This window comes from Carassius gibelio, chromosome A11 (assembly GCF_023724105.1).
Source record: "Carassius gibelio isolate Cgi1373 ecotype wild population from Czech Republic chromosome A11, carGib1.2-hapl.c, whole genome shotgun sequence".
Classification (NCBI taxonomy): domain Eukaryota; kingdom Metazoa; phylum Chordata; class Actinopteri; order Cypriniformes; family Cyprinidae; genus Carassius; species Carassius gibelio.
The window spans coordinates 12,515,882-12,532,413 of record NC_068381.1 but is presented as its reverse complement, the minus strand read 5'-3'; the positions used below and the strand labels follow the sequence as shown (position 1 = coordinate 12,532,413).

At 40.1% G+C, this 16,532-nt stretch overlaps 1 protein-coding gene across 3 annotated transcripts in view; it reads right to left on the bottom strand.

The window, feature by feature from the left end:
- The window catches only part of srgap2 (SLIT-ROBO Rho GTPase activating protein 2), an 85,290-nt gene that overhangs the window by 27,863 nt on the left and 40,895 nt on the right, over positions 1-16,532 (bottom strand). For all 3 annotated transcript variants that reach the window (XM_052609872.1, XM_052609874.1, XM_052609873.1), the window contains 2 exons: positions 16,100-16,292; positions 5,959-6,121 (listed from right to left, as the gene is read on the bottom strand). In XM_052609872.1, coding sequence (XP_052465832.1) covers positions 5,959-6,121; positions 16,100-16,292 — 356 coding nt within the window. The remainder of the gene's footprint in view (positions 1-5,958; positions 6,122-16,099; positions 16,293-16,532) is intronic.

The following is a 16,532-nucleotide window of genomic DNA, read 5'->3' as shown; positions in this document are numbered from 1 at the left end:
TCCTTCCTCTCTCTCTTGCTCTTCCTCTCACAGACACACATAACACTTCCCCTAAGCAGCATAACACTCCTGCAGTGAAATGGATCATGAAGAGTGCGGTCGGAGCAGACAGAGCTGCATTACTCCATCTGTTCAGAGACACACTCAAAAGACAACACAAAAAGCAGCAAAAAAAAGGGAGTAAACTATTGATTTTCCATGGAGGCCTCTTTGAATCTATTGGGAAACAGGGGAGAGACACTGGGACGAGAAGACATGGATTTATGAGCCTTAATGGCAAGATGCACTTGTTAAATGAAAATGATCACACGTTTGTCAGAGACAGAAGGAGATTGGTTTTGGTCCTGCACAAATCTGTCAAAGAAGCATCACTTTGGGGTGTGTGTGAGGGGACTGGTTTACTGGCACTCAACATCAGCCACATGTCAAAAGATTGTTCCTGCACCTCTGCTACTAATTCCCCCAAAAAACAAGAGCATGTGGCTGAATTGATGAAAATCCTTTCTCTTAAATCAATGTTTAGTAAAAGACACACACACACATTGTACTTGTACTCAGTGATTAGAGCTGCTTCAGCAGAGAAATGTTTGAAAATTAAGTCCACAAAATTAATAATGTTTGTTGGTTACTGGAGTTCAAAGCACAGCCAATCTATTGTCTTTTCCTGATTACCTATTTTCATCACAGTTAGTGTCAGTGTCACTAAATGGGTCTCCAAATAGGTTTTCCAAACACATCTATGCACCAATATTAAAATTCTGGACTACACAGAAAAGCCAATAATTATTTTCATAATAAATGGCCTGAGTTGGGTATAATTTTTCTGATAACGCAATAATTTAATGCATTACATTTTAATCATATGTAAATGTATTACAGTTACAAAATAAATAAATAAATCATTTTGTGCATGACAGTACCCCCTTTAATAAATCACCAGAGAATGGGAGTTAAAATGTGATTCATCACAGTGCATCTTCTTCCAAAAATGAAAAGCAGCCTAGATAAACGTGATGAATCTTTCTGCTTTGCTTATGGATTTGATGTGGGTGTTTAGAGGTTTGCGTGGCTCATGTGCATGAATGTATACGGCATGAATAGCGCATGCTGTGAGTGGGTGTGACCGCATTACAGATAATGAGCCCAGACAGTAAAGACTGAACCTTACGTTGGTTTTTATATGGATTACTTTATCAGAGAATATTATAAACTTTATTTAAAAATATACACTTCAGTATTTCTATAGATTTATTTCTCATGTCTGTTTGTGAAGTTTTTGTTAATTTTTGTGACACTTTTTAGAAAGAAGTTCACAGAGACTGAGACGGCAGAAAGTACACCCTGTTTGCTTTCTTTATTTTACAAAAGCACAACGTTCTGTTGATAATGTGAGTATAGACCTTTTACAGTTTCAAATGATGTATTACTCTTATCTGTACGATCAAAAATGATGGAAAATGTTAAGTTTATTCTTTTGCTGTTATCAGGAAAAAATGTAAGTGATCGTTCAAGTTGCTCTTTTCATACTTAAAGTGTTAGTTCACTCAAAAATTTAAATAAGCCCATAAATTACTTACCCTCAAGTCATCCTAGGTGTATTTTACTTTCTTCTTTCATACGAATCCATTCAGAGTTAAATAAAAAAATTGTCTTTGATATTTCAAGCCATTTAATGGTACTCAGCAGGTTTTGCGGTCCATCATTCCAAAAGAAGTTAAATAAAAACCAACCATCCATAATAAAAAAAAGTGTCTCACACAGCTCTGGGGGGTGAACAAAGTCTTCCTGTAGCGAATCGATTTGTTTTTGTAAGAAAAATAACCATATTTAAAATTTAATAATTTAATCTAGCTTGCGCTCACTGTTGTAGATGACGTATGAGGTTGGCTTTGCACATACACTGCTCAGAAGTGATGAACACGGAAGCACTGGGCAGAGATCAAAACAACGTTCACTGATTAGAAGTACAAAATGAGGATTTGTAAAGAAGAATGTCTGATAATTTCAATTTAAGCCGAGAGGAGACTGGTTTTCCACTTTGCTTCCTTTAAACAGCTTGAAAGGATCAAAGGACCATTTTTAATATAACTCCGACTGGATTTGTCTGAAAGAAAAAAGTCATATACACATAGGATAACTTGAGGTTGAGTAATTTATGGGCTAAATTTTATTTTTGGGTGAACTAACCCTTTAAGTAATTTATTTCAGTCAATATTAAATTACTGAAATAAAAGTTTTTTTCTCTCTTTTTAGTGCATTTTTGATAGAGTAAACATGAAAGTAACTTGAAAGTAATTATTAATCTGATTACTTTTTAAATGCAGCAATCTGTAATGTAATCAAATTGCAATTTCAAAGTAGTAATTTGTAGTGGATTACTTTTAACTTTACTTTTATTAAAATAATTTGTATATATATATATATATATATATATATTGTGACGAGTCAGCTGCCTCCTCCCTGATTGTCACCGGCACCCCGTCCTAAATCGCCGCCCTTCACCAGGCTCCCGACTGGAGTGGGTGTGTGAGAGGAGGGGCGCTGGACGAGTCAGGGCTGGCGGCGTGTGATGGGGCACACCTGAAGGAAGTGGAGCCTCATTACCGCCGCTGTTTAAAAGCCCAACGCGCCTCTCCTCAGGAGACCGGTCTCTTCCCCGTGCATGCACACTGGTGTCCTCGTGGGTCCAGGAAGGGTGCGTTGAGGGACTCCCGAGCCACCAAGACGTGAGCTGCCGGACCCGCGATCCGGATGGGAACCGCACCCGTATACACGGCCGACGGGCCAGGATGCCGGGCCGTCCATCCCCTACCAGCGCCGCGGCCAACGAGAGAGACGCGGCCGCTAGGAGAAGCCGCCGCCCCTCGCGCCCCGGACCAAGGAGGGGAGCGCGTGCGGCCGCCGGACTCCGCCCCTTGCCTGGACCCTTCCTTGATGAACACTGCCCGACCTACACAAATCCCGCAGCACGACGAGGACACCAGATTCCCTGTTGTTTTGGACACTTTCCCCCTTTGGCCACTTTTATTCCCTTTGTTTTATGATTTCTGTTAATAAAAGCCTCTCCGAGGCCTGACGCCACGCCCACTGTGTCTGTCTTGTGCTCCTCCCGTGACACTGGTGGAGAATGCGGGCAGGCGGAGCCTAGACAGCGCAGTTGGGAAACGTCTGGTGACGTCACTCCCTCTCGCTTGCAAACGTTCGTGAGAACCCAGACTGGGACGGAGGAAAACTGGGGACAGCCTCCCAGCCACACAAGGGGTAAGTGACTTTTCCATTGTCATTTTGCCCGGTGGTTGGTTGAGGCTGTCACTAAAACCCGGTTTCTCTGTCCCTGTTCTGGTGCGCTGCGAGAGGGAGGACCGCCCGGAGAGGAAGCCCCGCCCACTCCGACCGTTTGGAGCCTGGTTGAGGATGGTAGCACTCCCGTGTGGGTGGCGCCCTGGGGACGGGGATGTCGCTTGGGAGGGGGAATGTGACGAGTCAGCTGCCTCCTCCCTGATTGTCACCGGCACCCCGTCCTAAATCGCCGCCCTTCACCAGGCTCCCGACTGGAGTGGGTGTGTGAGAGGAGGGGCGCTGGACGAGTCAGGGCTGGCGGCGTGTGATGGGGCACACCTGAAGGAAGTGGAGCCTCATTACCGCCGCTGTTTAAAAGCCCAACGCGCCTCTCCTCAGGAGACCGGTCTCTTCCCCGTGCATGCACACTGGTGTCCTCGTGGGTCCAGGAAGGGTGCGTTGAGGGACTCCCGAGCCACCAAGACGTGAGCTGCCGGACCCGCGATCCGGATGGGAACCGCACCCGTATACACGGCCGACGGGCCAGGATGCCGGGCCGTCCATCCCCTACCAGCGCCGCGGCCAACGAGAGAGACGCGGCCGCTAGGAGAAGCCGCCGCCCCTCGCGCCCCGGACCAAGGAGGGGAGCGCGTGCGGCCGCCGGACTCCGCCCCTTGCCTGGACCCTTCCTTGATGAACACTGCCCGACCTACACAAATCCCGCAGCACGACGAGGACACCAGATTCCCTGTTATTTTGGACACTTTCCCCCTTTGGCCACTTTTATTCCCTTTGTTTTATGATTTCTGTTAATAAAAGCCTCTCCGAGGCCTGACGCCACGCCCACTGTGTCTGTCTTGTGCTCCTCCCGTGACAATATATATATATATATATATATATATAAAAAAAAAAATATATATATATATATATATATATATATATATATATATATATATATATATATATATATATATATAATTTTTTATGTCAATCTATGATAACCAATGTTGTACTGTTTTTTGTCTCTCCACTATTTGCTGCCAATAAGAGATGGCAGAAAATTATTTTACAACATTTATTTTTTCTCTTGTTAAAATGTAATTACATATCACATTATATTAGAAGCTAAAAGTGGTTGAATTAAATTGTGCTACATTCCTCATCAGGCACTAAATAAGAGATTAAATAAACAAGATTCATCCAAAATGTGATGGCCAAAACTTCTCTTTCTCCACTTCTAAGATTGTCTTCCTTTATTGTGTGTCAGTGCTTATAGTTCAATAAAGTCGTAAACCTCCTCCGGCCACGGCTCCCTTGACTATATTTGCATTTAGAGTGCAGAATTTCTCCAGCATGTCATAGCGCTTTTAAGACAGGTGGGAGATGTGCACCACTGGGACATGGGGTAAGTCCAATTGCACAGACTTCAGCGATTCCCAGGAAGCCTCTAGAGAGAGGCCGGCCAGGAGCGTTCAATTAAAGGACTGTTATTTCTGCAGCATGGAGAGTGGATAAGCAAAACAACAGGAGAAAGAGACAGAGGAAGTTGAGGAGAGGCTCATCTCTCTCTCACGGGAACGGAGGAACAGACAGAGAGACAGCAGGAGAGAAAGAAGTGTTGATTGGGGTCTAAGAGACTTGCCGCTAGATATACAGGGGGGGCAATGTGATTTAAGACTGAGGTGAGTTGTTTCTCCCTCTCGATTTGGAATTTTTAGAAAAGTTTAGGAAGAGAAAGTTGCAATAAACCTTAAATTATGCATAGCTGAGACCTCTGACTATATCACAACGGGTCTTATCAAATGAACATCATTCGGAATTAGCTTCTCAATCTCTTTCTGATAAAAGTGCCAAAACACCCTGCTCAACTGATGGGTTCTTGCTTTAAAGGGATAGTTCACCCAAAAGTGAAAATTCTGTCATCATCAACCAAACAGTTTCTGGTCCACATTGGTCAATGTCAATGGGGACCAATAAATGCACAGTTCCACAATATTTCCAAAATATTTTCTATGTTTAACAGAAGAAAGAAATTCATAAAGGTTAGGAACAACAATTGGGTGATAGAATTTTTGTATTTTTGGGTACACTATCACTTTAAGGACATTTCGTCTCAATAAATAAAGCTGGATATGACCTTAAACAGACCAGATCAAACTCCATAACCAATGAACACTGGAAATGTGTGGTTAAGAAAGCATCTCTTTCACAGCTCTGGGTCTAGATAGTGAGCGACCTGAATTTCTGCCCGTCTAACCAGTCTAGACAAGCCAAGAGGAATGAGAATGATGCTCTCTTGCATCTATTAGCTTGACTTGAGCAAATAAAAACAGGGTACAGATTTTTAGATTGAAACTTCAGATTCTGATCATCTCATTAACAGCTTTAAAAAGCAGAAGAATGCAGAAGAATTAACAGAGGACAGTTGTGAACCAAACTGTTAACATGTTCATTTTACTAGCCCTAAATAATCTAAATATTGACAAATTATATCATGTATGAGACATAAAACAACTAAATGATATATACAATGCAACTGTGATCTAAGAAAACGTCAGTGAGAAGAGAGAGATTATTGATCGAACTGAAAATCCAGTAAAAAATGAGGCGTCAAGCTCAGTGACCACTATAGAGGGTTTAATGGAGAAATCGGCTGGTCTATGTAAAGACAAACATCACCTTTTTGAAGAGGCGTCCTGAGTCCTCGCTGACCTGGGCGAAGCGTGGGATGATGTTGTTGAGGTAGAGATCGCTGAGTGTGGCGTGGTCTCGACTCTCTCTCTTCACCTGAGACAAGAGAAGGTTCCAGCAGTTGACTGGAGACAAGACATTCTGCTCTTTTCTGCAGAGGAAAGCAAATCAAAAAACACATTTATCATCACTCATTATAGAGGAGAGAGCAGATGAATCAGCTGAAAGAAGCAGTTTAAAAAAAAAAATACATTCTAGGTGGTATGATTTTGCAGTAGTTTCAAATTATTATTATTATTTTTTTTGGACAGTGATTCAATCACAATAAATAATCAAAAGGAATCAGAAGAATCGTTTAACCATAAGCAAATGATTCAGTCAAATAATTTCATGCAAAATAGATTTAAAATGTTTAATAATATAAGAACTAATTTTTTTAAATATATATTTCTTAAATAAACAAGGTATATTTTCCCACACATTTTTAATACAGAAAACAAGGACTTCTGTAAACATTTTAGAGTGATGATGCAAATGAAATTGAATCACTGATTTGATTTAAATCACTGAAATAGTTTGATGCCTGTAAAAACTAATGGAAAAAGATTCAAACTTTTTCTTTCTTTGGTTTAAATTAGATGCACTCTTAAAATGTATATTAATATATACCGACACAATCTTCAGGAAATTTGCCCCGAAAAAATTTAATCACAACATTTTTCACATATAGTTGTTTCATTTTATTTCACCAGCAAAATCATTTCAAATACATTATAAATATACATTACCCCTATACTGACCACACACGCACACACACACACACACACACTAAGTTCTATGCAGATGAGCAACTGCTCATATAAAGCTCATAAATGCAAAAAGTCTCATTACCATCAATCATTCAAACAGTCAACAGTTTTTGAAAACTAATGACTTCGGATCATTGTGTCACTACAAATCACTGTGAACAGCCCTTGAGACACACACATCGTCATTACAGATAAATCAGCTCAAAAAAGCCCTGCAGACTCCTGCTCTAATAGGGAATGTGTCCAGGATGTTAAATGTTTCTGTGGTTAAGAAGGTTACTCATGCATATAGATTCATCCTGATAAACCTGTTGCCCTCTATGTGAATTTCACTCATGGACAACAGAGCAATGGATGTCATGCCAAAGAGGAATTCTGCTAAGCCCTACGTTACTCCAGGCATATGCTGGAGGGATGGACCTAGCGGCCTTTGCATGCCAGAGAAGACAGCTGATGCTCAGGGTTCCGTAGAAGCCCATGAGGTGGGGCCCGTTCCCTGCTGCTAAAATGCCTCTGCACGGGTGAGGCAGAGCCTGAGGTTTCTTCAGACCAGACAGTCTGAAATGTCCACAGAGAGGTAGAATCAGGAAAGACTGCATCTAAAGAGCCCGAAGAAACCATCTGGCTGTCTGTTAATGTATTACAGACTGACTGTTTACAGAGGAACAGCTAACACATGACCTTAGTCCTGCTGTTCAAGCTAACACTGAGCATCTGTGAGAACTAAAATGATCTAACATCCATTCATCACATCTACCCAAACAACAAGCAACTTAATTCAACAGTGTGATTCCAATGTGTACGTTTACGGCCTAAACAATTTGTGGCCTGCAAGGGCAACTCCATTTCCACTCTCATTTGAGATTGACAGCAACTCATAAAAACACTTCCACGGGGTGGACTGAATAGATTTATACCACAGGCCTGTTGAATGCTTGAATCTGATTGGCTGACGAACGTTCTAAATTGTGCAATTATTTTCAGGGAAATGCACAGCTAAAGTAGTTTGAAGCAGGTCTTGAGCGCATTCTATGTGCATATTACTTCATGATTTCAGTTATTTCAAAAGGTCCAAAACTCACAAAGACACCAACCAAGTACAGTAATATAGTAAACAATAGGATAAAAACGAATTATTTCCATGTTTTGCCACAATTTGGTCCAAATTATTTAAAAAGTGCATTGCATGGTATTTCAAAGCACAGGTCAAAATCATAGTACCTTTTCAAAAACCATATTAACTTTTGTGCAGAATATGCTCCACAAATCATACTACATAAATGGCAGGACATCAGAATCATCTGAAACTGCTTTAGCATATTTGAATCTGGGCTAAAACCAAGCGCTTCTGATATCCTGAGGTAGTCTGAGTCTGGGCAATAAGCCTCCAGCGATGTACAGATGTGTATTAACACGTGTCTGACACAATCCTCTATATTAAAGAACATGCTGGATTAATCATATCACTTGACTGAGACCCTGGCTCTCTGTACAGGACATTCCCTCTAGCTTCGCCTGCCGAAACGACTTCAGACAGACACTCCTCCCGACGAGTTCAAAGAGAGGGGAAATCAGCCAGCGTTCAGAGCTCAGTAGGGGGCTCGGCAGAGGTACATCACAGCCTGTTCTCCCCTCAAAACTCAACATCTGTCAGTGTTGTGGAAAGGACATGACACATCTCACTTCATCGTGTAACTCTTCTGATGATGGAATCAGAATAAAAACGACCAAATTAACTGTTGTCATCAAACAGCCAAGGTATTTCAACAGATGATAAAGATAAGAGATTCAAATAATTAGAGTTTAATTATTTGACGGACTGCTGAATTTCAGTAATTGCTTGTTCATGGAGCCCAAGTGCTCAAATACTGTATATGCTGCTCTGCAAATGGAAACATCATTTTTAGTGATTCAACTACAAATGCAACTAAAGTCAGCATGTTTAAAACATCCGTGTGCACACCACTCTCACAAATAGCGTATCTCTCCATCAACTTTCCCCCATCTTAACAACAGCGGTTAAGAAGTGTAGCAGAAATAATTGCATTTGGATGTTTGGAGGCTACGGCTGAGGTAAAGAAAGGAATGAGATCTTGATGCTGGCTCTGCCAATGATCTCACAATATGCTGGTATAAAGCAAGACTTGGGAAGCAGGGAAGAATGAAACTGGTTCGAGCATGTAGCAAGAAGTGAAGCAAAAATAAATGTCTTGCACAACAAGGGTTCAAAGAAGGAGAGTTCCTGATGCTAAACCACGGAGATGTGTGCCAAAAAATGGTGGTATCACCTCCGTTATTGTCATTGAGTAGGACATATAACCACACAAGGAGCATGAGAATAAACCATCAAAACAAATCTTTAAATCTTCATAAATTCTAAATTGTGTATAAAAACTAAGAATACAAATTTGAAACTGAAAGTCTATTAATTGTTGAATGATTAAAACCAAACTGAGACTTTGACATCCCTGAGAAACATCCTTTCATATGCAAAGAAGCAAAACACATGCTTAACCACATAAGATGGAGTCCTAGGAGAAACCCAATTCCTCTTGAGAAATGAACAAAGGGACGTTGATGAGATTAGTATGGCCTGACGGAAAAAGGGTTCTTAAATGGGTATTCAGGCGAGGGAGCTCCGGGTCATTTCTGGAAGGCCATGAAAAAGCTGAGGTCACATGAGAGGAGGAATTGGCCAATTAACAGCAAGGTCATCGCAGACAGAGCCGGTCTTTCACCAATGGAACAGTCCACAAATCCAAGAAGGGCTAATTCCTAGGTGACATACACTAGGGACGTGACATGGTGGCATGTGAAGAATTTGAGAGATGAAGAATACGAAGGAATTCCTGACATTCGGTTTGACTAAAATGACAGGACTCATCAATGATACTACTACACAGCAGGAAGTCCTGAACTTAGACATGGACCATGAGGAGAAAGTAATCCTAAACAAGGGTGCATTAAATTGTTCAAAAGTGACAGTAAAGACATGTCTAATGTTTCAAAAGATCTTTTTTATTCATTCAGCATATAAATGATTTCTGACTGAAGTAACGGCTGCTGAAAATTAAGCTTTGTCATCCATCACAGGAATAAATTACATTTTAAAATATATTAAAATAGGAAACATTTTCACATTTTTACAGTTTTACTGTATTTTTGATCAACACGTGCTAAGCAACATTAAGAGTCAAATGTACACTGTGAAGAGTGACCGATTCAGGCCATCCTACCCGACCGACCCCGTCAATTTAGGACCGACTCAATTTTTTTTTTTTTTTTTTGCTTTTAGTCCGACCGACTTGTACATTTATGTTAAGACCAACCAATTTATATTTTTTATTTTTTTTTTACTCTTCAAACAACTAATACAAAAGCAATAAAATAATATTAATTATATTTTAGTAATGTATTATTGTAAACAAATAAATTGCCTAGGCCTACATACAAATGAAGACTAGGTTCTTTCTGTAATAAAACCCCTGTGATGTCATCTATGTTTACACAGTTGTCACACTATGGCCTGTGCGTTCGCTTCGTCTCATACTCTCATTCACTGTCAGAGTCAACGGTTATCGCTTGGTGCCCAGATCTTTTCCCATACCTTCTCGCGTCTAGTCTAAAACTTTGAAAATCTATTGCACGAATCGATTGGACCAACCAACACATGTTTCGAAAACAAAAATAGGAAACTGATTTTAAAAGCCTTCTCTCGGAGCGCGTCCAGTTTTCTTTTCTTTTCACAGCAACTGCAGCTTCGGACACATGCATAACAGCAAATAATATGTCTGCACAGTGTTTCTCTTTTTACAACATAAATGTGAATTCTGCCGGTATTCATACAGATACAGATTCGGGCTAGAATCGCCGTATGCGATTTTTTTGTTGTTGTTGACATTTCTAATCGTAAACACAGCCATGTTGAAGCCTGCAGTAAATGTTTTGCATTGTTATGCCAGTCCACTCTGCTTATTGTTTTTCGAGAATGTTGCTCTCCTGTTTGTCATTGTGCACGTAACTTCACGCCAATAATCATCAGAAATATTGGTCTTTACCAATATATTGAATCTTTACATTCGTCCTGCTTGTTCGTGGATTTACCTATATTTGGTGTTATTTGCTGTATAAAATGCAATTTTTTTCAAAGTGATAACCCAAGAAAGCAAAGTAAACAGTCTCTCATTTGTAGGTTGCATTGACACCTAGCGGTGGTTGCAAGTAAAATAGTATAACAGTACCCTAATTTTTTTCTTCTCACCTGAAATTCATGCAATAAACATTTTTTGACGAAGATTTCAATTTGTTTGTGGTCTATATAGCCTGCATCAAAATGAGGTTTGCAGTGATGCGCCCGAAGGCGAGACTCTGCAGAGCAAAAGTGGGAGTTTATGATCTTGTGGGTGTTTACAAACTGTTTCTAAATCATGCAATCAAAATGATCCCCCTTACCTAACCCCACCCCTAAACCTACCATCACTATGACGACAGCCAATCAGGTATCTTGATCTAAAAACACCCTGATCTGCTAACTCCCATTACTTTCCTGCAGAGACCTATACTTGCCGAAGGCACGGGTTGAAGACCCAGTCAGTGACGTCACGATATGCTAATTTGTTTAAATTCATACCTACGTAAATCACCATCACCAAAATGTTAATTTTTTCGACCTACAAGCCCTTTTTTATTTTTATTTTTTACTGTTACTACAAACTAAAATATTTTTAAGGATGGCCTCATTCACTCAGTCTTGTTTGTAAGGTACATGAGAAAGTGTTGAGGGGAATTCTTCACTCTGGTGAGAAGTGTTTTACAAGGCCTCGGTTTCTGTCCAGACATGATGCTGGAAAGACATCAGTCAAGCTAGTCAGAATGGAGAGGAAATGAAACTTACCCTGCCTGCTTTCTCTTACCGTCACACACTTATGAAGTACAGGCACACACACCAGACCAGACAGACTAACTTCCTCTTGTCAAACTAAACCCTGAGCTCTTCCTTACACCTCCCGGGAGGTATCATGACACTGGATACTGCCGGACAGGCAACATTGCGACACTTGTATAGGGAAGTCTAACACAGGCAAAGTTCATTGGTCTCCTGACAGATAAGGGTGTCCATTCTTGTTGACAATATATTTACTGTCAGTATATTTGTTGATTTCTGTAGTTGGTGGTAAATTTGTTTAAATATGCTAAATTACATTTACAACAAAACCAGCTAAGCTGACTATACAACATATGACATTATTGTGCCATAACTCACTTTAATGCACCTTTGCAAAACGAATAAAACAATAAAAAGCACCTGCTGCACATTCGTCACCATACATAATCTTGCTGTAGAAAAGGTATATCACAATCTTACTCCAAGGTTTGAATGTAAAAATAAAATAAAATTGAATGCACCTGACCTCGTAATTACAACCTCCCAATCGTAAATACTAACTGCCCAAGAAGACTTGAATGTACCATTAATGCAGGGTTCAATTAAATACACCTGAACCAGTTAATTAAGGTCTTACAGACGACTAGACACTTCCAGGCAGGTGTTTTGGATCAGTTTGAAGCTAAACTCTGCAGGATTGGTTGCCCCACATTTGTAGAGCTGGATAACCCTGAACTAATGGTGCATTTATGCCATATCGTAATTACCATCTCGTAATTTCAAGATGACAACACGTGACATGGCTGTTCATGTCCTCTGACTCAGGATTCTGCTTTTCTATGGCAACACCATCAATGCCTGGTACAGCGGTCACGTGGTACAAGTCGTAGCTCTCAGAAAACTCCTGGTTCACAAATTGTATTTACGAGTGCTATGAGGACATGAACGCTTTTTACAAGTTGGAATCTCGTAATTATAGGAATTTCGATATGGCGTAAACACACCTTAATGGTGCATTCAAGTCCTCCTAGGAAGTTCATATTTACGAGTTGGCAAGTCGTATTTACGATGTCAGGTGTGATCAAGTAAGTCACTTTGGTCGAAACAAGGTGAGGATTTAACTTTTCTACTTAAAATTCAACTTTTAACTCTACATCTATTAAACGATGAATAAGAATGTACATCATTGTGTTGGTTTGCTTTTTTTTATATTAAATTTACAAATCTGACATGTTTTCTCACTGACATGCCCCCAACTCATAGCTTAAAGAAAATGTTGAGTTTCCCACTCGTAATAATGACTTGGTGTTCATGTGCGTTCATCTTGTAAATACATTAGGAATTGAGGTAACACCATATGACAACATTTAAAAAAACTATGAAATGATGAAACCGCCATTGTCCATAACCTGTTCTTGGCTCGTGGTGTAATCTTGGATCACCACAGTGGACCATTAAGCGTGTGACACATCACCGCTTTTGTGTGACACCAGTGTAACCACCGGACTTCTTATTTGTCATGAGTCCAGACGTTGTGGTGAGTTTCAGTTGCTTCTTTGTATCAACTCAATCCATTTGTAGAAAATCAGGCATGTTAGAAATTAGGTCAGTACCACGGCGTGTTATCATTCCAGACCGCGTGTTTCTTAACCATGCTGTCCTTTCATTGCTGGGAGACTCGTCATCGGGCCTCCCGCTGGCTTGCTGAACAAATGACGTACACTGTCATACCACACATAGAGGAGCCATTTGACCCTTGACGGAAGGCATTGAGCTGAACTCTACCCTGTGAGAACATAAGCAGCATATCAGGAATCTCCAATAGATCCCCTTTAGTTTATTGGTTTGGGGCCTCACCGACAGCTACGTTCTTCTGGAAGAGCGAGGCCGGAAAATACCTCACATTCCTTCCTGGCATCATAGTCCCAGATGTTGCCTTTTCCCTGTTAAACATGCAGATGTTGAAACTAGATTCCTGGGGCTCAGGGGACCCACGGAGGGCAGGGGATGGAATTTAGGACGAGATTATAATCCGATTAGAACATTTATCTCAGTGGGGTCACTGGAATCAGGGGTTACATGAGCAGGGGTTACTGGAGTCTTGGTGTAGTGAGGGGGTGTTCAGAGAAAGAGATGCTGTAATGCGGGGAAATGTAGAAGAACAAAAGTGAGCTATGAGGAAATCAGTAGACAAGCAGAAGAAATTATGTTAAAATGAAGAAATGAGTGAGAAATGAGGAAATGCAAGCACAAGCGAGCAAAGAAATGCCTGATGGAGAAGTCTTCTTAATGCTTAAGATTAGAAAATTTAAATTCACTAAGTGCTTCAAATTGTATCATAAAAACTATGCATTTTCTTCTTCTCTTATTACTTTCCATCAATCAATCCATGATTATTAGTTCATTTCTGATAAGCTTAATTAAAATGATTAAAAAACTAATACAATTTATAAATTTGTAAAAACCAGTAATAATTGATTATAGTTCATCATGTATTATAATGTATACTTTTCTATAAATGTTTTTAATTAAAATGTAGATGTTCAAATAAAATATATTCTTATTCTTAAACTGTTTATTATAAAAGTGTTAATTTATTATTATTAATATTATTTTATTTTTTCAGTAACTTCTTGATTCATTTTGTTCAAAAAAGAAAAGACAAAAATAAGTCTATCTTATAACATATTGCTGTAGACCAAAAATGAATATTGTGGTGTACACCCATTGCTTATTCTAGAGCACGTGTAGCTCTCCTTTTTTGAAACTGAACCTCTCCCAGGGTCTAAGGTACACAGGGGTCTCATGTGCACCATGGTCTGATAAAGCACTGAGCTGTCACACAAAACCACTCTCAAAAAAAACATGTGTGCTATCTATTGATTATTTCTAGAAGCTGTCACAGAGCCTTATGTTGACTTTCCCAGACTTAAGCCTTCAGCACTCCAAACCATTATATTGGGAGCTGAGGAGTCAAGAGCAAATACAAAGAGCAAAACAACATGAAAAGTCAAAGAGTGGAAAGGGAAGGAGCAAAGAGAAGCTTATGACAAGGTGGAAAATGAAAGAAACAATGAAATAAAGGAAAAGTTCAAGCACTGGATATCCCCCATGTCAAAACAGCGCCTGGAGCAAAACCGCCAGAAAGAAACCTGTCAAGGTACGCACACTAGAATCTGAAAAACAACTCAAATCCAGTCCAACCTATTTACACAGCAAGCATAAAAGAGTGACAATGTGTCACTGCAAATACAGAACATCGGGAGTTACCAAAGCACCTTGATAAATGTGAACGCAAACTTTATAGTAGTCTGGAAGCTTGTTGACAGGGAAGATGTTATTGTTACCTTCATAAACGTTCTAATCGCAAACTGCTTCAGATAACGAGAAGAGCAATAATTCACACATAAGCCAGCGCAAACAATTATACTTAAAACTTTTGAGTTTTAATTGGTCTTTAAACTCTTCTTTGCTATTCTTTGAGGATGAGGTTAACACATCTTCACAAGATCAAACTGAATCCAACAGAGATCCGTTTAGACACTATGTACCACTGATTAATAGGCTCTTCTGCGGCATATCCTGTCATAATGACTGCTGTGAGATTGCATCATTCTCAAAGCTCGCTAGTCGGTATCGGAAAACCTGCATTCATTTAATGCCAGCTCTTCAGTATAATTGCCACATGCCTTTCTACACAACTAAGCTTTAAAAAGCCTGTTCAAAAGTCTAGTTTTATGTATAAAAATGATATCAGGGTAACTAAAAAGACTGTTTTGTTTCATGCTAAACAATAAAATTAACATTATAAGCTAATATAGCCAATCAGACAGGATAATAAAAACATTTATATCTTGAGTAAGAACATAATTGCTCTACTTCCACTGCTTTTCTTTACGTTACACCAGCTGTTTCTTTGTAATATGCCATAATAACAATAACTGCTACAGAATCAGGATCAAATATGGGTCACTGGAGCAGAACCAAGAACTTCAAAAGAAAATCCTCGATTTAATTCCACGATCAGAATCCCTGCTGCTATCTCATCAGAGATATGAGACAACCCTCTTAAATAACAGCGGGGTCTTGTGAAATCCTCAAAGGACTTACTGTATTTACATTGCCAGAAGCTGGTTCATCATCATTCTGACAAACAAGGAGACTCTCTTTACGCCTACATGCTAAAATATGAGTTTTTACCGTAGATTTGAATGACTTTATCTGGAATAAGCCAAAAGGCAGGTGTTGACTCAACCATCTCAACTTTCACTGCAACACAGCTTTTTGATTGTGTAAGAGATGGAAAATAAAACCTGGATAAACATATTGATTTCAAACCTTGCCCAGGCAATGGCACAGATCACAGGACTATGATGTATCAGCAACAAATTAAATAAAAAAGGCTTGCTGGAAACACGGCCAAATGCTCTCTTACTTGAATTGAGGGTCCTTTGTGTAACGCGTTTTGGCCAGGAACCTCTCGGCTAGTTTCTCTAGGTTGCGGGAGTAGTCCATCTCGATCTCCGCCTTCTTGCGGAAGAAGTCCTGCAGGTCCTGCAGGAGCTGCACACGGATCTCACATTGCTGGTCCAAACACTTAAGCTGCTCCACCAACTGGGCTCGGATCTCTGCCAATCAGAGGAGGAGAAGAAGCAGAGTTATTACAATACTTCACACCCCGGTTATGCATTCTATAGGTGTTTAGAGCAGAATGTAAATTGTACTACTGAAAAATCACACACTTACCACCACCACCATCATCATCTATCTACACAACTTAACCATACACTAACATTTAAAAGTTTGGGGTTGGTCAGATTTTTTGAAAAAACTCTATCTTATGGTAAAAATAATCCCTCAGCAAGGGC